Consider the following 20,833-nt stretch of genomic DNA (forward strand, 5'->3'; position numbering starts at 1 on the left):
CCCCCCCCCCCCCCCCCCCCCCCCCAAAAAAAAAAAAAAGTGTACAGCTTAGGTTAGAGCTCAGTGCTAATAACACCATGGTCAAGAGTTCTGATCCCCATATTGGCTAACCGCCAAAAAAAAATATATAAATAAAAAATAAAGTGTACAGTTCAGTATTTTTTAGTGTGTTCTCAGAATTGTATGATCATCACCACATTAAAACATTTTCATCACGCCTAAAAGAAACCACAAGACTATTAACAGTCAATCCCTGTTTCACTCCTTCTATCCTCATGCCTCACCCCTGCTCCCAACCTTAAGCAACCACTAATTTACTCTGTCTCCATAAATTCGTTTACTCTGGACATTTGACATAAAATGGAATCATACTATCTGTGGTCTTTTGTGACTGGCATCTTTCATTCAGCATGATGTTTTCAAGGGTCATCCGTGTTGTAGCATGTATCAGAACTTCATTCCATTTCATGGCTGCGTGATATTAAATTATATGGATACATTTTATTTGTCCGTTTATCAGTTGATGGACATTTGGGTTGTTTCTTTTGTTTATTATGAATAATAATGTTGCTGTGAAGACTCGTGGACATATGTTTTGTAAGGACATATGTTTTTATTCTCTTGTATATATACTTAGGAGTAGAATTGCCCAATTGTATGGTAACTGTAACCTTTTGAGGAACTGCTAAGATGTTTTCCAAAACAGCTATGCCATATTGTATTCTCCCCAGCAGCGTATGAGGGCTGCCATTTCTTCATCCTCCCCAGCACTTGTCATTGTTTGACTTTTTGATTACAGCCATCTCAGTATGTGTGAGGTGGTTTATCACGTTGTGGTTTTGATTTATTTTTCCCTAGTGACTAACAACATTGAGCATCTTTTCATGTGTTTATTGGTTGTGTGTCTTCTTTGGAGAAATGTCTGTTCCAATCCTTTGCCCATTTTTAGATTGGTGTGTCTTTTTATTGTTGAGTTGTAAGAGTTTTTTATTTATGTGAGAGTACTTCAAAAGGTTTGTGAAAAAATTGAATTAAAAGATAATACAAATTCTTCCTTGAACTTTTTGAAGGCCTCCGGTATTTTAGATACAAGTCCCTTATAAGTTACTTGAGTTGCAAATATTTTTTGACATTTGGAGGCCTTTTTATTTTCTTGATGGTGCTTTGAAGTAGAAATGGTTTTAAATTTGATGAATTCCAGTTTATCTATTTTTTCTTTTATTGCTTATGTATTTGGTGTTATATGAGTAAGAAACATTGCCTAACCCAAGATCATGAAGATTTACTCCTAGGTGTTTTTTTTTTTTTTTTTTTTAAATCTTTTTCATGTTGCCATATACCGTAAATCAAAAGCCCCCACCTTTAACCCAACTGAATCATTCTTTATTCCAATGAAAATCTATTGAGCATGTCTTAGCTATTGGGCACTATTCTAGAGACATTAGAGAGAAATAAGGCCTAAGATCCCTTGATCCATTTTTAGTTAATATTTATGTTTGTGTGAGATAGGGCTCCAGCTTCATTTTTTTGCATGTAGTTATTTGTCCCAGTACCATTTGTTGGAAAAACTATTTTTACCATTTAATTGTTTTGGCACCCTTGTTGAAAATATTTGTAGGTTCTCCCCACACCCCTGGCTACTCATGTGTTTCTATATGAATTCTAATTCTTATATGAAATAGCTTCTTGATGGTTTTCATTAGGATTGATGAAACTTGTTGTTGTTTTTAAATCTGTTGATATACTTCATGAATGTATACTTGATGTACCTGTCACCTCTTGATCTTTTAGACAGTTGAGATTTAACCAGGCTTTGCAGTACTCTAGAAGCTACCAGAAACCACTCTAAAGAAGCCAGCCTTAAGATGGCAGGGCATGTATTTTTCTTCTGTGTATCTGCCCTAGGAGAAATATACCTGAGTTTTCTGATGTGATAGGCAGTAAAAAAGACGGATGTTGTAGCATCCATCCATCAATGATTTGGGGCTACAGTATTTTGTGGTTACATTGAACTGAGACTTGCTATGATGAACTAAATGATTTGAGAATTGGTGATAATTGGTAGGAAGCAGGTCATTAGGAGAAATCATAAAAAAACATAGTCACCACGGTGTGACCAGGAATCTCTGAAAGTGAGGCTGAGCTGCCCCTCTGGTACAGGGTGAATCTGAAAGGTCTAGAGTAGTGCTATCCAGTAGAAATCCAGTGTGCATCTTCCTTGTGGTTTAGAAGGTTCTAGAAGCCATGTTAAAAAAAAGTAAAAAGAGGGCTTACCAGTTAGCTCAGCTGGTTAGAGTGCAATGTTATATAACACCATGGTCAAGGGTTCAGATTCTGGTACCAGCCAGCCACGCCCCCTCCAGTAAGAATCAAGTGAAATTAATTTTAATAATACAGTTTAACTCATGTACAAAGCACTTTAACATGTAATAAATATGCAATTATTAATTAAAATATATTACTCTTTTTTTTGTACTAAGTCTTAGAAAATCTAGTTTGTATTTTACACTTACAGCACGTCTCAATTTGGACTAGCCGTATTTCAGGTGCGCAGTTCCCACTTATGGCCATGGTTACTGTATTGTGCAGCATAGTTATAGATGTTTTGATAAAATAGCCAGTTGAAATATTGCATCAGCATTACTTGACCTCCTCTGTGCTTCAGGGCACCCTCTTTCATCCCTTTAACTTGGTAGAGCTGGCATTTGAGGAGCTTTCTGCTTGCCTGTTCAATGTGGTCCTCACTAGAGGGCTGAGAAGTGCCTGCTCACATAGCCATGTGGGCAGCTCAGCATTTTTGTAAAGGATAAGGAGACACACATTATGGATGAAGGTGGCCTAGCCTCTCAAGTGAGAAAGAAAATGGGCCGTGAAGATTAGAATCTCTTCTCCCTCATCACAGATACATCTACTGCACTGAGGTAAAGCTGTATAAAGAAAATACTCCTAGTGCGGTGGTTCTTGGTGGGCATGATTTTGCTTACCAGGGGACATTTGTCAATGTCCGGACGCATTTTTGATGGTCACAACTGGTTGGGGGGTGGGGGTGTGCTACTGACCTGTAGTGGCTGGAGGCCAGGGATGCAGCTAAGCATCCTACAATGCACTACAACAATGGATTATTTGGTCCAAATGTCAGTAGTGCTGAGCACAGTACTGCCCTGTGCTAATAGAACAAGACCCTCCATTTCTTTTCATTAAGTAGTTTCTACAGCGAATGCAATGTATTTTCTTTTAAATTCAGAGAATCTACTCATTTTTTCACATAAAATTTCCAAGTTAGGAAGAAACAGGCAACTTTCAAAGTATTTTTGATTGAGTGAATCTGTCAGATAGATTCCACCCACACCCACAAAGGATGGGTAGTTGGTGCCTTGCGGACACCTTCTCTCACTTTCTCTTCCCTCTGGGGAGGTGCAAAACTGTAGCAGTTCCTCTGTGGCCTCCCCCTCTTCTGAACTCTTTGGCCTGGGACCATTCTACTTTCATTAAGGGCATGTCTGTTAAAAAGAAAATGAGCATTTATTTGAAGGCTGCTCAAAAGATTATGGCTGTTCTATAAGGTCTGTTGGAATTTTTGGATGTACTGTGGAAATGGGTGTGTGTGTGTGTGTGTGTGTGTGTGTGATTATTCCTTTTCAGTGCTCCATCATCAGAAGAACAGTTAACTCTGAATGTTATCACCACCGCACTCCTCATGTCTATACTCAGGGAGCTGTAACTTTGAACGTTCATAAATTCTAGCAAGTAGCAATCAGTTCAAGTCATTTTTAGCTTATTGTCTTGCCAAAGTAGTCATACTTGCCAGTATTTGCCTTTAAGATGACTTTTGGTGTTTCTGCTGCCTTCCATCCCTCCCCTCTTTCTTTGACTGTGGGAGTTTGGATTTTTGTTGGCAAGCCACATACATTAGCTGTAGTTAAGTTAACTAAAGGGAATTCAGTAAAGGCTGTCTGATTTTGCAAGGATTTAGGGGTCCAGCTTAGAAAGGGGCAGTGGTCAGGCGCTGTCTCTTAATAGCAGCTAGGGATGAGCTTGTATCCCCATGACAGGTGACCTCCTCAGGGTTCTGGGGTTGGAGAGTGAAATTTGGTTATGTGCCCTGGGCTGTACTATAGTGAGGAGAGAAAGAATTTGGAATCAGCCTTCCATCTTGCACAGAGTAGCGTTGTCCCAATAGGAAATACTGGTACTTTTAGAAAGGGAGAATGTATTCTGGACAGGCAATACAAAACAAAACAAAACAAAACAATGGCAGTTGTGCACACATCAATGCCCTGGGATTCCCCTTGCTCACCAGAAGTAGAGGCACCCCCCCATTTCACCCTACTAATAGTGCCTGTGGGGAACACCTTCAGCAGCCACACATCTTTTCCCACCCTGCTTTTTATTCACATAGCTGTGGCCGCGTCAGGGAGAGCAGGGGTGGTCCCATTGATAGGACAGTCTTTTGAGACTTTGGGTTCATGTTGTCCCCATTGGGAAATGGTTAGAAACAGCAGCTAACTTTTATAGTAAAAGAATACTAAGCATCATTTAATCTTTCTGTGACAATTAGAAATGACCATTGCAAATCTTGGATTAGTATATGGATTGTATTGTATTTGACAGTGTTCTTGATAAGCACTATTGATAGATAACTGAATTCCTTAATGAGAATAACCATACTGTAGTCACACAGTATATATTCATCAGCTTTATGAGTTATCCTGGAAACCTAACTTATTCCTATATTTCTATCAGAAAGGAATTCTGATTTTCAAATAACAGAAAACAAACCCCTTTATAAGTTAAGGGCTACTTGCACCTATCTTTTTATAATCTCTATGGGATGTTTTCTAACTAATAAGGTTGTAGGTTATAGAATACACTTTCATTTCACTTAAATTTCATAACATTGTTAGGACTTAAGAAACATAGAAGCTCTGAATGAAAAGATGCCTGTAAAAATACTCCTTGGCTAATAAGAGTAGTTTTTATCTCCTGACCTGTATGTTGGAACATTACTTGAATTCAGCTAAAATGAGTGAAGTGACCTTACTTGTCATTTCTTCTTAGTGTCTAACAAGTTTTATTTTCCCCCATATTAAGAAACTTCCTAATGTGTCCATAGTGCAAGATTTACTTCTAAGTAAATAGGAATTTCCTTTCCATTGTTTCAGGCCGGAGCCTCAACAGAAAGCTCCTTTAGTTCCTCCTCCTCCACCACCACCACCACCACCGCCACCACCGCTGCCAGACCCCACGCCCCCAGAGCCAGAGGAGGAGATTCTAGGATCAGATGATGAAGAGCAAGAGGACCCTGCAGACTACTGCAAAGGTATGTGCCAAGCATGGCATTGCGGGGCTTGCCTTCCCACTGGGCCACCAGTCATTCGTTGGGGAAATGGACAAGGGGAGGTAGTGAAGCAAACTGCTGAGTCTTTATTAAATTAGCCTTTTTGTGTCAATATCATTTTAAATTCTTAGGTCATTGAACATAGAATTATACCTGAAAATGTTAAGAGATAGGAGAGAATTGTAAGAGATAGAATATATATATACTCCAGATACTTTCAAAAGGATTTGAATCTGATAGTATTAAATATAATATAAAGCAGGATAATTAAAGATAAAGACATAATAAACCATCTAAGGAGAGCACACTGAGTAGAAGGTACCAGGCTCCTGAGGGGAACTAATTATAACTGTTGTGCACTGCATTTGACTTCCAGTTTTCTGGCTGCTAAAGCTACAAGAAAACTGTTCCTTTCTCTGTATAGCATTGAATTACATGGTATTCATTGTCTGTGGAAAGAAAGCATGCACATTTGTTTATAGAGAGAGACTTTCCTGGCATTGTACTCAACGAAAAAAACATTCTGTGGGTTCTGCCGTTGTGTGACATAGTGGATTATGTTTTGAGCTATGATTCACAGAAGACATAGAAACTATTCAAGTGGGGTATTCTTATATTAGTGCTTTGTAATGACAAAGAACATATAGTTACACTCCTAAAGGAACAAGTATGTTGTATGTTGAATATTGAGAATAATATGATCTAGACACCATACTTTGTATAGGCTGCCTCTTTGTTACTTAACTTACTCATTTGGACTTTAGTTCCCTGGAATTCTAAGCTTCTGAGTAGTTGGCACTACAGATATTTAAAAATGTAAATCAGATACTACGTAAGAATAGATGGCAGAAGATGCACGCATGTTCATACCATAAAGCATCAATGAATCTTTGGGTCTATAGTATCTTAGTAATTCATCATTTTTGTAGTGGATGTAGGTCATTTGTGTGTTGGTTAAGTAACAGTGTACTTTTAGTTATCTGCTAAGAAAAAGAGGAAGTTATTTGCTACGAAACTTTAAGAACTAATCTTCCACTTTAACCTGATTCTTCCATAGGAGCAGGTACGTCCTCATCGAATCCATGTTTTCCTCAGAAAAGAGAATGTGAATCTTTTTTAGCGTTTGTCTAAATAGTGATTATGACCTCAAAGGTCTGTGCCATTTAGTAAAAGAAAAGATACAGTATGGAAGAAAAGAAGGTGTTTCCCATCTTCCCTCTTAATCTGCATTTCTTGGCTTGGAAATTAAGTTGTTTAAAGAGGAGATGTGGGTTACTGTCTTTCGATTTTGCTGCTTAGGCCAAAGCATTGGGTTGATCTGTAGGAACCATTCCTTAGGAGCTGTTTTCTTCAGCAAAGAGGCTCTACCATGCTGGAATGAAAATTATCTGCCTTACACCTGGCTTTTTAGTATATGGGTCAGAAGATGTAACCAATACTCTCAACCCCTTACCATCTCTGGGGACCAGCACAGTGGACATCCAAACCTCAAATGTAGGTCTGAGAAGAAAGGATTCCACAGGCAAGCTGATTCTAGGTAACATTCACTGAACTCTAACATCTTAGAGCAGTAAAGTCAGTCTCAGTAAGGCGTGTTAGAGATGGCAAGTTTTTTTCCTTACACATACACACACATACCCCTAAATTTGGTAAGTAACTTGTGCCTCTAAGTTAGCATTATATGTGACACATGCCATACTCTGTGAATTTTGTGGTACAGACCATAACATTTTATCTAAGATGACTGACATAAATATATTCAGGGAGTACAAGGAATTGATTTCGAATGTCTGGGATAAGAACTGTGGCCTTCTCCTTTTTTTATTCATAGATAGAAGAGGTAACTTTTCCCCCCAGAACTGGTTGAGCTTAAGTTACCAACATGGTGCTTTAATCGCCCCTGAATACTTCAGTATATTTACCTGCAGTAAGTACATTCTCCTATAGACAACAATACAACCGTCAGATCAGAACGTTAATGCTGATGTATTACTGCCTTTCAGTTCTCAGACTCCATTCAGGTTTTTCCAGTTGCCCAGTATTGCCCTTTATGTGAAATGGATCCATGGCAAAATCACACATTACATTTTGTTTCGTGTTTCCTTAATCTACTTTAATTCGGAACAGTTTCTCAGTATTTTCTTGGCATTTTTGAAGATTGCAGACCAATTATTTTGTATAGTGTTTCCCAATTTGGAATACCACAGAAGAGGTGCTTTGTTCTTCTCGTTGCATCCTGTCAGGGGGTGCGTGGTTTTGACTTATTCTATTAGAGTTGATGTCATCACTTAGTTAAGATGGTGTCTGCCAGATATCTCTGCTGTGCAGTTGCTCCGTTACTCTTTTCCCACTAGTAATTAATAAGTATTTTGTTGAGAGTTACTTTGAGACTGCATAAATGTCTCGTTCAGCATAACACACCCTCTGCCCCCATGGCTGGTGGTCTTTCTATTTCAGATGGACTCACTCATTCATGGATTTCCCTTTTTATTTAGTGGGTTATAATCAGTTACTCTCCTTATTTGTTTTAATGCTTGGATTATCTCAAATTTGGCCATTAGGAGCCCCTTCAGGTTGGTTCTGCGTCCTTTTGAAATGGGCCAATCATTCTTTGGACACTTCTTTACCTTCAAGTACAGTAAGATATTACAGGTTCATCTTGGGTTTCCTCTACCCCCGCCCTGGAATCAGCTCTTTTCACAAGGAGCCCTGGTTTCTTTTAAGTGAAGGACAGTGTTTAGAAAGCAAGATGTAGGCTTTAGGTAAGCTTATTACTAGTGGGGTGTCACTGTTTCCAGATTTTAGTACAGAGCTAAGGAGACACACACGTACACACTTCCTTTACATTTATATATATTTCTGTATTATGTACATATTGAAATCCATGAGTTTAATCTGATGTCTCTAATTCCACTCTAATACTGAAGGCTTCAGCACAGTTTTCTCCTTTCCATATTTGCTGTTTCTCTGATAGTAAAAAAGGTGCTTATCTTCTTCATTAAGTTTACTTAGTTGGTTAGTTTCCTTGGATGTAAAGAGTCAGCAGTTGCTGTCACTGCCATTTCTGTCATCTCTTCCCTCCCTCCTTCCCTAGCTTGTGCTCTGACATCCTCTGTTGCTTGGCCCTGTCTCATGGCTTTGGACTGAACTGTTCAGGAAGGGGAAAGGGGAGGGATGGCTTCCCCAGGCTGGGAGTAAGTTTTACCTAGTTTAATGTATCTTGCTTGTCTTCTGTCACTCCACCTGTTCCTCTTGTTTTCATTGATTTTATCCCTGGAGAACCTCTGCCTTGCCAACCACTTCTCAGTTCTCCAAAATACAGTAAAACATCAACAACAAGATACACCACCTATTATTTTTCTCTTTACAAAAGATGTTTGTTCATCATAGGAAATATAGACCCTTTGGGGTCAAGGGATGGAAGTCACTGGAACCCCATCATTCAGCAATAGCTGCAGCCAGCCTTTGGGTCACTGCCTTTCTTAATCATTCATGACCAACCAAATGATATCTTAACTTTTCACCTCCTTTTTACCTCCTTATCTTTACAAGTCTTCCCTTATTCAAAACTTGTGAAGCCTTAGTTGATTTAACACAAAAGTCACTATTTAAAGTTCTAGTATTGCTAGTTTAGTATTGTGCACTGTTTTTGTCTGCTTTCCTTGGCATCCTCTTTGGAGTGGGACTCTGCTTTCCTCTCTTCATAGCCAGCTTGTTCCTACCCTTCTGAATCTTAGCTCTCCAGGAGGATTATGGCCTGGTGTGTGAGAAACCCAGGTTCAAAACCTGGCTCTGTGCTTTCTCGCCCTGTGTCCTTGGACAAGTTCCTTTCCCTTTAGGCTTTGGTTTTTTCATCTGTGATATAATAATATCATATCTCTCTATAATACAATATAATATAATAAATTACCACCTAAGATTTTATGAGGATTAAAATGAGATATACATGTGAAGTGTGTGGCACACTACCTGGTACATAGAAGGTTCTTATATATGAATTTTATTTTCTTCCCCACTTCTGTTCCATTGTTTCTCTGGGATTTGTTCCCATCTGTAGTTTCATGCCATGCCTACTGAGGCTGGTCTCTTAGCTCTTTGACTGACCACTCTCGTGGGGGGGGGGGTTTCTTCCCCACTTCTGTTCCATTGTTTCTCTGGGATTTGTTCCCATCTGTAGTTTCATGCCATGCCTACTGAGGCTGGTCTCTTAGCTCTTTGACTGACCACTCTCGGGGGGGGGGGGGGTTTCCTCAGCCTCTGGAAAAGGAGCTGTCAGCGCTGCCTGTCATTTTACATGTCACCTCTGGCAAGCTGTCTGGGGCAGGAACTTTAGCAGGAGGCGGTGCAGTTTATTCAGATTATACTTCCAAACCCAGCAGGAATAACAAGGGTCAGGCACAGGTTCAGCCTGTGAACAGATGCTTTAGGAGGCCTGTGTAATACATGATTGCTTTGTGAGTTTGAGCATAAAGCCTCTGTGTTGTGGCCAAACCTCCTTCCGTGGGAGATTTTAGTCTTATTCGGGGATTTCAGAGTCACTAGGGGTCCTGGTAAATGTTCCTAGGCTGTACTGTACACTCCTGAGTTGGAATCCCTGGTTGGGGAACCTCGAACTCCCAAGTGTTTAAGGAGTTCATCGGGTGATTTTTCTGCACATTGAAGGCTATGGTTTGGTCATCTAAGGTATATACCATTCTTCCAAAACTCCAAAGCTACAACAAAGTGCCCTTCACTTCACTCCGCCTCACGTGCTATGTGAGTGACTCGTGGTGTAAGGGGAGTCATTGCTTTGAGCTACCTTACATTCCAAAGTTTTCCCAGAGCCCCCAGCACATACCTGCTACAGACACCGATTAAATGGTGACTATAAGAACATTGTTTATGTCGGGCTCCCTGCACTGACTGACTCCTCTGGGATTCCATTTTACAGCTCTCTTAAATCATTCTTGGATAAGTTGGCACTTATGTACAGTTTCATCATTTGCATTATTTCTGGAGATGTTGATTTCAACACAGTTGAATGCCTTCTTCCAACCCTTAATCAAATCTTAATCAGGCCCCTCCTCCCAGCCCCCATAGCACTCATCATGGTGTGTAATTATACATTTATTTTTGCATTCATTTATAATCTCCCTAGTCTGAAAGGTTCCTTGTGGTCAAAGGCCATGTGTTTTTTTTAACCCCACTGCATTTGAACCATCCATAGTGCAATAAATATTTTGTGTTTGGGTGAAGGGATTCTCTCTAGTGTTAGGATACAACTAAGGGTTAGACAGAATGCTCATGTTACCCAGGTGTCTGAGAAAGCATGTCAGTGTGAGAAAGTTGACATGCCCGAAGGGCACACAAATCAGAATATAGGTCCTTCATTTCTGTCTTAAATCTTCTTAAAATCATCTGTAATACTTCAGAATTCTTATATATTACATATGTTTGAGCAGCATAGAGATTGTGTCTGTAGAAACTTAAGGACTATCTTCTTCAAAACATAGGATAAATAATATAAATATTTGCACACTAAGAACATAGATGACTTTTTTTTCTTATATACAAATTTCCTTTACCCATGTGTGTCCACTTTCCATCTGCAAAACGTGTAGACTGGTTGAACTTTAATAACTCAGAATTTAGTGTTGGTGGTTATAAGTTCTAATTGGCCTTGCTTCTCTCTCCCCACCCCCCACCCTCTCTCTCCACAGTCTGTGACTTACGACATTTGCAGCTTCGGTGATTTTAAGAAAAAAGCAATATACCTTATACAAAGTTGACTTAGAAATGGTAGCATATAAACCAAGTAATGCTGTCTGTCCTACATTAGTGGTTCTTCACTGGTGGTCATTTTGCCCCCAGGGCCCACTTGTGATCGTCTGGAGACATGTTTTGGTTGCCATAACAGGCTGCTACTGGGAGGCCTGGGATGCTGCTAAACGTCCTATGATGTACAGCACAATTCCCCACAACAAAAATTATCCAGCCCCTTATGTCAGTAGTACTAAGACTGAAAATCCCTTCCCTGCAAAATGCCCTTTTTTCTTTATTAAAATAGTATCATGCAGCTCAAATGGGGTTGGCTGGCTAGCTCAGTTGGTTAGAACGTTGTGTATACCACCAAAGTCAAGGGTTTGGATCTCCACATTGGCCAGCTGCTCCCCGCCAACACCGCCCCCCCCACAAAAGGATAACTTTTATTCATTTACAATTCTTTTACTTAAAGCCACTAATGCTGCACACTTAATTTACCACACTTTCATGTATTTTTAAAATTGGTTAGTTTAACTCAGCTTACTTAAAGCCTTAAAAAGAAACCTTACTTATCTATATGAACAGAGTAGATGCTCTTGAACTTATGTACATGAGGCCTCATTACATTACTTTTAAGAAGACTGCAGATTCAGACTCTTGATAGACCTCTTGGTGCTGTGAATTGACAAGGATATTGGTGATGTAAGCGTTAGTGAGTGTAACAATTGAAATCATGGGTTATTCATTGAGGTTTAATTTTGCATAAAGAATTGTATTTTCCTACAGGGAATATATAGATAAATGAGAAACAACCCTACTTTCTAGGAGTTTATGACCTCATAGATTTTGCCACTAGAATACAAGCTATTTAAGGGCAGAGCCTTTGCCTGTTGCTGGCATCTAGACAGAACAGTCTGTGGCCTGTTGAATATTGACTGAATGAATAGACTAGATTAAGAAACTACTCAAATGTCTTTTTTCACCTTTCTAAGTGTGGTTCATTAATTATAAGAGGAAAAAGGAAGATATATGAGGGTTTTAAAAGAATAAGATTGTATTTGTTTAGAGGAATCAGAAAAGACTTTATAGAAAACTGAAAGGAGGCCTTGCCTTGCCAGATAGGAACAATTGGACTTTGTTGCAGGGGTGGGATACTTCTCAGGCTAAATTCTGGAGGCAGGGAAAGGTTTCTCTGAGAAGCTGTGAGTGCTTTTGTTTCCTAACATGGGGAAGCTAAAAGCTGATGGTAGAAGATTAGGTTGAACAGTAGTCTGTGAGCATCGTGTAGTAGAGGACAGATAAGAGAGTGAGAAATGTGTAATGAAGTAAATGAAAACATCAGTAACAAATTAAAAATAACAACTGCCCACAGAAAATGGAAAGAAAGAAGAATAGAAAAGAATCCTGTGGTGTGATCACCCCTCTCTTTCTAAAAATATATTTAATGAAAGAGCTATACCAAAATGTCAACAGTGTGGGGTGAGGTTGGGGTGGACGTTTATTTCCTTATCTAGTTTATTGAAAAGACTTTTCTCTCCCCAGTGAATTGTCTAGTGCTTTTGTGAATCAATTGATTGTATTGTGGGTCTGTTTTTGGACTCTCTTCTGTTCCATTCCTCTGTTGGTCTGTCCTTACTCTAATACCACACCGTCTTGATTACTGTGTAGCTTTATATAGGAAGTCGTGAAGTGAATGGTATAAACCCTTCAATTTTTGCTGCTTTTCCAGGATTGTTTTGACTTGTCTGGATCATTTGCATTTATGTATAAATTCAGAGTCAGCTTATACATATAAATTTTAGACATCTTAATAATATTGAGTCTTCTAGTCTATTTATGTGATATTTGTGTCCTTTTATTTAAGTCTTTAATTTCTTTTAGCAGTGGTTGATAGTTCTTGGTGTGGAGGTCTTATTCATATTTAAATTTTTTCCTTTTTTTATGCTATTGATTGCAAATGGCAATTTTTTGGATGGGACATAAAAATATGATTAATTTTTATGTATTGACCATGTGCCCTTTAACTGCTAAATTTGCTTATTTATTCTATTAGTGTTTGTGTGTATATATAGATTTCTTTGGATTTTGTACACACATAATCATTTCATTATTTCACTGGAAATAGAGCTTTCTTCTTCCTTGACATTTTTATACATTTTATTTTTCATTCTTGTCTCAAGGCTGAATAGAAGTGGTAAGAGTTGACATCCTTGTCTCATTTCTGACCTTTTGTTTTTTAGATTCCTTTATCAGGTTGACGTGGATCATAGATTTAAATATAAAGCAAAACTATAAAGTTTCTTAAAGGAAAAAAGTAGAGGAATATCTTTACAACTTTGGAGGGGTAGGGGATTTCTTAGAGAGTATTCAGGAAGTATTAACTATAAAATAAAAAAAATTAATAAATGAGATTTCATAAAAATTAAAAACTTTTCCTGGTTAAGAGATATGTTTTAAGAATGAAAAGACCACCTTTAGACTGGGAAAAATATTTGCAATTCCTATACCTGGTAAATAACATGATTAGGAGGGAATTTCAGAAAACTTTGTGAGGTTTTGGAAAAATATTTTGTGTATTGATTATGGCACATATATTTGTCAAATAGCAGGGAACACATAAGAACTTTGATTTTCAGTGTATGTAAATTTTACCTCAATTTAAAAAAGATATTGGCAGTTGCTACATCTGGATTATAGGATTTCTGGTTTGTTTGTTTTTTAAAAAATTTTTCTTTGTCTTAATTTTCTTCGTTTTCTGTATTAGGCATCATTTCTTTGCAAAGAGAAAAAAATACATGTTTAAAAAAGAAAAACCGAACAGTGAAGAACCAGTATAGGTTATGACCATGGAAGTGTTGTATTTAAGAAAGATTGATTTGAAATCTCGTGCCGCATAATGAAATCTCGTACACAGCATGTACGATGTGGTCCCATAAGACTGTAATGGAGCTGAAAAATTCCTATCACCTTGTGATGTGGCTATTGTAATGTGGTGGCCCAATGCATTACTCATGTGTTTGTGGTGATGCTGGCATAAACAAACCTATTGTGCCGCCAGTCGTATAAAAGTATAAGAAGAGGCAAGAGCAAAGGAAACTGCAGGAAAAGAAAAAGAACCCCCAGGAAAATTCATAGTGAAGGGCTTAGCAGAAGCTTTTGCAGACCTCAACAAAATCCTTAAAAAGTTCTAAAATATGGACCCCAACACTGAAAGATTTTCATTAATAGAGGAATATTTATGGTACATTATCTACTTACAAGCAAATTTATGATGATTAAAAAACAAACAAAAAAAAACACCCAAGCAGCCCCCGTGGGCATATTTCTGAAAAGAGTGACATCTCCTCAGGAGGAGCTTCAGGCAGACCTTCAGGAGTTTATTCCAGAAGGAGGCACTGTTATCATAGGAGATGACAGATCCATGCATGTTATTGCCCTGAAGACCTTCCGGTGGGACAAGATGTGGAGGTGGAAGACAGTGATATTAATGATCCTGACCCTGTGTAGGCCTAAGCTAATGTATGTGTTTGTGTCTTAGTTCTAACAAAAAGTTTAAAAAAAAAAAAAAAAAGTAAAAGTTTTAATAATATAAAAAAGCTTATGAGAAAGAAAATATTTTGTATAGCTATGCAGTGTGTTTTTTTTAAAGCTGTTATTACAAGAGTCAGTTAAAAAATTTTTTTTGAAGTTTATAAAGTAAAAGTTTACAGAAAGCCAAAGTTAATTTAATACTGAGGAAAATTCTTAAATTTAGTGTAGTCTTAAGTATACAGCATTTATAGTCTACAGAGTAGTGCCCAGTAGTGTCCTATGCCTTCACACTTACTCACTTCTCACTCACTGACTTACCCAGATCAAATTCCAGTCCTGCAAGCTCCACTCATGATAAGTGCCCTATACAGGTGTACCATTTTAAAGATCTTTTATACTGTGTTTTTAGTGTACTTTTTCTATGTTTGGGTATATAAATTCTTACCATTCTGTTATAGTTGTCTGAATTATTCAGTACAATAACATGCTATACATGTTTCTTTGTAGCCTGGGTGTGTCAGAGGCTTTTTTTTTTTTCCTTTTTTTGCGGCTGGCCAGTACAGGGATTCAAACTCTTAACCTTGATGTTACCAGCACCAGCTCTAGCCGAGTGAGGTAACTGGCCAGCAAATATGTTTAATAGGTTATTGCATCTAGGTTTGTCTAAGCAAGCTCTATGACATTTGCCTAGGGTCACATTTCTCAGAACACATCCCAGTTGTTAAGCGACGCATAGCTGTATATGAAGGAGAGGAAAAACCAAACAATGCCATGGAGATAGCATCCTTATCATTCTGTAGTGACTGCAAGAAGAATACTGCCTTCTGGACATCATTTATTTTAATGGACTGTCTGAATTATGAAACTGCTTGTCATTTCTTACTTGCTTTGGATGTTGTTTGGCTGTGAAAAAGCTCAGAGCCAAATATGTAACCCACCTCTAACAAGTGAACAGTAATTTATAGTATGCATTCTGTGTCCTAACTTCACCATAACATTATTCTGTTTTACTTTTTCTTGGCTATTTTTTCTTTGCCCCAATTTCTTTCTAATTTTATGTCTGGTATTGTGGTTTTATAAGCTGCCTCAATTCCTTATTGGAAAAAATATTGTTACAAATATCAAAACATCATATTGTATCCTATATATACATACATTTATGATTTGTCAATTAAAAATAATAATTTAAAAAGAAAGAAAAATTAGCATGGCACTATTAACAGAACCAGTGAAACCACAAGTTGGTGTGGGAGAAATTTTGCTGAGTTTGACTCTTGGTGGGGATATCAAGAAGGCAGCTAGAAATATGAATTTGAGGCTCAGAAAATTATCAAATGATGTAGCAAAGAATTTAACCTTGCCCAAAGAGAGGTCTGGCTTTCATCCTAGGCTCCAAGCCTTTGGGACATCCTGCCTGATAGATGCCTCTGTTGATCTGGGAACCTTGGCTCACACCAGGTAGTCTAACAGCATGATTTATGGTAGGAGCTTTGGATCACGTATCACCTTGAGGGACTGGAGACTGAGGTCAGCCATGTAGGCAATGCATCTTGTCTGCGTTACAGAGCCCTAATAAAATCTCTGGACACTAGGGTTTCGGTGAGCTTCCCTGGCTGGCAGTACACTGTGTGCTTTGTCCATGACTCCACAGGGAGAGAACAGCTGCAAGCTCCACATTAGGAACCCTCTTGGATTCTGCCTTGTGTGTCTCTTTCCTTGGCTGATTTTAATCTGTATCATGCCTTTGCTCTAATAAATTATAACCATGAGTATAACAGCTTTTAGTGAGTTCTTCTCATGAATTACTGAACCTGAGGATGATCTTCAGGACCTCTGAGCTTGCATTGGTGTCTGCAGTGAGGGAGGTCATTGGGACCCCCAAACTCTGCTGTTCACATCAGAAGTGAAAGAGGTTTTGTGGACTTTCCCTAACCTTTAACACCAGTATTATAGATGTGATATGTAAAACAGATCATATAAAAGTTGGTAAGTGGTTAAAAGAAAAAAGATGCTGATAGGCTGTTCACTGACAAGCCTTTGAGAAAGTTAATGGAATACAAGAAGAGAAAGAATAAGTAAAAGAAACACATGTAGCAGTCAGGGAGGTAGGAGAGCAATCAAGATGTGTCTTCAACTTGACACGGAACAGACGGAGGAACTGAGAAGATGGCAGCTGTGTTATTCAGAATGAAAAATTTCTGAACATATTCAATTGTGTAACCCAAGTTTTGCACTTTTGGATATAGATGGGTCATATTTGTAATCATTCCAAATGCTAGTGGCTTTTGTGCCCCTGCATAATCTGCCCTTTTGGGTCTGGAAGTCCCCAGAGGAGGGTACCACAGGATCTGGGCTGGAGTCACCATGTGCAGTCTGTTGTGATCTTCCTTCCTGCTCCTCACTCCTGCCAGTGCTGCTAGTGACCACTAAGAGAGCATTGTCGTGCTTGCCCCAGGGGCTGGCCCTGCTGTACTCAGTTCCAGAGTTGGGTTGTGTGACATGGGAATGGTGAGAAAGACCAGCCCACAGGCCTCCCCAGCATCCATGGTATCACCCAAGGTTCTGCACAGCACTGTGCCTCTGCACGGCAGCGTGCCCCCAGCCCTCATCTCCACCAGCTCCCCCACTGGTCCTGGAGTCTGGCTTTAGAAAGAGTCCACAGTCAAAGTGACAGCCGCTGCTTTACTCGTTCTCTGTCCCTCCCTCCCCCCATTTCCTTACAGTCTGACTGGAGCATTATGCTCCCAGCCAAAAACTGAAACACTTGCAAACCAGTTCTGGCACTCTGGCTCCTCCAGGCTATCCACCAGATTTTCAAAGGGCCCAGGCATGTTTGATTCTTATTTGGGACCTGTGGTAGGACTCTAAAAACATTTACAAACAGAACCTGGTAATGGGGCAAATTTTGGAGTAATGTATTTTCTCTTTTATTTCCCACTTGGGGCTAATATAAAAAAATGGGTTGTATGCTTGGAGTTCTTTGTCCACATTTCTCTCCTTCTTAGCATTGATATTTTGGATTGGGTACAATCTTGATGATTTTCCTTTGTATTGGATCCTGTTTCATCCTGAAATTGAAAGTAAAATGAAGTAAAGAAGTTTCAGGTCTTGGGGGGGTTTCTTGGTCTGTTTTATGTTGATTAGGAAGCAGTAATTGAAAACTTGCTATTTTTTCCCTCATGCAGTTTTTTTATTGAGATATAATTCATATAGTTAACATTTTCCCATTTAAAGGGTACAGTACAATGGTTTTTAATATATTCGTAGAATTGTGCAGCTGTCGCCACTAATTCCAGAGCATTTTCATCACCCCCCCAAAAAAGGAACATATGTCTATGAGCAGTCATTCCCGTTCCTCTCTCCCCCCAGCCCCTGGTAACCACTAATCTACTTTCTTTTTCTATAGATTTCTCTGTTCTGGACATGTTCATATAAATAGGATCATGTAATATGGGGCCTTTTGTGTCTGCCTTCTTTTACTTAGCATAGTGTTTTCAGGTTTCATCCATGCTGTGCCATGTATCAGAACTTTGTCCATTTATACTGGATAGTATTCCCTTGTGTGGATATACCATATGTTGTTTATCCATTCATCAGTTGGTGTACATTTTGGTTGTTTTCACTTTTTGGCTATTATGAATATGCTGCTATGAACATTTGTATATGAATTAAAGTGGGTACTTGTTTTCATCTCTCTTGGGTATATATCTAGGAGTAGAATTGTTGGGTCATGTGTGAACTCCATTTTCACTTCTCAAAATACCTTTTCCATGTGGCTACACCACTGTATAGTCCCACCAGCAATCATATTTTGATTATACTTTAGTCTCCTTTGTCCTTTTATATCTGTTTTTTCTCATGACTTAATTGCTTATCTAATTCTATTTTAATTAAAGATAGTGTAACCTATTTTCCCCCTTTTATTGGCGTTGCCAATAGACTTCCCAGCTCTTTACTACACCACCCATGTTCACCGTGAACCTTTAAGACTGAATTGTATCATCAGACTCCCATACCAAAATCCTTCCTTAGGACAATAGTGATTTTGCCTGTGATGTTAACACACAGCTGTTCTCTCCAAGACTGTATGGTCTGAGGCATAAAAGAAGGAGAGTTTTCAAGAAGAAAGAATTTAATAATAACATCCTTTACTTAAGCCACAGCTTGAGGAGGTCGAAGCCTTGAGGGCCAGTGAACTGCCTGTGAGGAAGGTCTCTAGTGACCCACTGATTGGGTTCAGTGAGGGTCATGCAGATGTTACGATGAGGGTATACTAGGAGAGAGCATAGCAGATTTTCTGGTGAAAATTAGCAGTGAAGTAATGATTGTATCTTGTAGGGAGTGGGGTTAAAAATGGGCAAGGGAAAGTTTTTAGGATGGGATATCTGGGCATATTGCTAGGTAGAAGAGACGAAATCTAAGCAGAGGTTGAAAGGCCAGCAAGAAAGGAATTAAATGAGCGATTTTTAGAGATAGTGAGTTAGTCTTTTAAAGAATCAGGGCACACTTTTCTTGCAGAACGGTGGAGGAGATTTTACGTAACTGTTGTGGTGAGCAGAATAAGGACTGTTTTGGTTATTATACTCGTGTAACAAGTTATCCTCAAACTTAGCAGCCTTAAAGGACCTTTCTCTTTTGCTCATGATTTGATGTATCAGGAATTTAGAAATAGCAAAGCTAGGATGGCTTACCTCTGCTTCATGGTATCTGGGGCCTCAGCTGAGACATCTGAAAGGCTTGAGGTGTCTCAGTGGCTGGGGACTACAATTATCTGAAAGCTCACGTGTCTGGACCCTGGGCTGAGGAAGAAAAACTAGGATTGCCGACTGGAACACCCGTGTCTGGTTTTTTCATTTTGGCTTGGCTTCCTCACAATTTGGCAGCCTCAAAGTAATCAGACTTCTCATCTGGCAACCCAGAGTTCCAAAAGTGAAGGCACACCTTACAAAGTAGAAGCCGTGTTCCTTTTATGACTTAGCCTCAGAAATCACTATGTTCTGTTGGTCAGAAGCATATCAGAAACCCATTCCAATTCATGAGGAGGGCAATTAGAGTATATTTCTTGATAATAGAACATTAGGGTTCCGGATGATCAGATGTTTTGGTAGATGCTGTTGTGGCCTTTTTTGGAGAACACAGTTTGTCAGAATACAGCCATAAGAAATCAATAAAATGGTAATGCAGACTCCCACATATGGTATGGTTATAAGTTACATGTAGGTATAAAAATTTAACCACTTTTCCTAGGACATAAATTCATCTAATACTATTTGCATCGTGTGTAGATTATAAGCCTACTAAGCATGTCTGTATTGTTGTTGGGTGCCTGACTCAGGAGTAAGCACAAGTTGGTGCATGAGTTCGACTTTCTGATGATGATTAAACTGGAAAGCATTAATTATTCTTGGATTATAAAACTAGGTGGAGCTTTAGAATGAGGCTCAAAGATCAGTTTTTTTTCCCCCACATATGATATATATCAAAGACCTTTTACATATTCATTTGTAGTCATTTAAGACCTTTGTTCTTTTTCTCAATTTTTTTTTTTTGAATAATTGAGAATTTCTTTAGAACAATTGAGAATTTGGATTATTTACAATGTATTATGCTTCATTTTTTACAAGAGGATGTAACATATACTTGGGACATGTCTTTAGTTGTGTGGCTGAGTCAGACATAAGGGTACTGTAATATACCCTTGCACCTCATGAACAGCAGGAGCCTGAAAATAACCATACATCTTGACTTCTTGAAGGAACTTAATTTTTTAGTTACATTTTGAGGTCTGAGTGTGGATTATTCTGGCTTTTAATTTAGTTTTAAATATCCAGGGAGCTTTCTTTGTTCTTTTTATTTTAAAAGTCTTTTAGTTACTAAAAGAATTTTTTAATTGTAAAAGAAATCTCAATATTTCTCAAGTGGATTCTGATTTCTGAACTCTACTTTCACCCAACTAAGACCTTCTCATTTTAAGGTCAGTTATGTTTCCCCAGTTTGTAATTCAAGATATTGTACTTGTATTTATTTGGAACATAATTAAGAACCAAGAAATGAGCCCAGAGTCTTTGAATAGATATGAATGATGTCCAAGTTATATACTAAAGCTCATGTTCTTTATTATGGAGAAAAACCCCTTTAATGATCTCATATAATGCCTATTTACTCCTCCTTTGCGCACAAAGCAAGTAAGGGGAAGATTAAGAACAAGAAAGAAGACATGAA

At 38.6% G+C, this 20,833-nt stretch overlaps 1 protein-coding gene across 1 annotated transcript in view; it reads left to right on the forward strand.

The window, feature by feature from the left end:
* Positions 1-20,833, forward strand: part of SRPK2 (SRSF protein kinase 2) — a 132,092-nt gene that overhangs the window by 53,439 nt on the left and 57,820 nt on the right. Inside the window, exon 2 of the mRNA XM_008567985.1 lies at positions 5,163-5,320. Coding sequence (XP_008566207.1) covers positions 5,163-5,320 — 158 coding nt within the window. The remainder of the gene's footprint in view (positions 1-5,162; positions 5,321-20,833) is intronic.

The sequence above is a fragment of the Galeopterus variegatus genome, unplaced genomic scaffold, assembly GCF_000696425.1.
Source record: "Galeopterus variegatus unplaced genomic scaffold, G_variegatus-3.0.2 Scaffold20, whole genome shotgun sequence".
Lineage (NCBI taxonomy): Eukaryota > Metazoa > Chordata > Mammalia > Dermoptera > Cynocephalidae > Galeopterus > Galeopterus variegatus.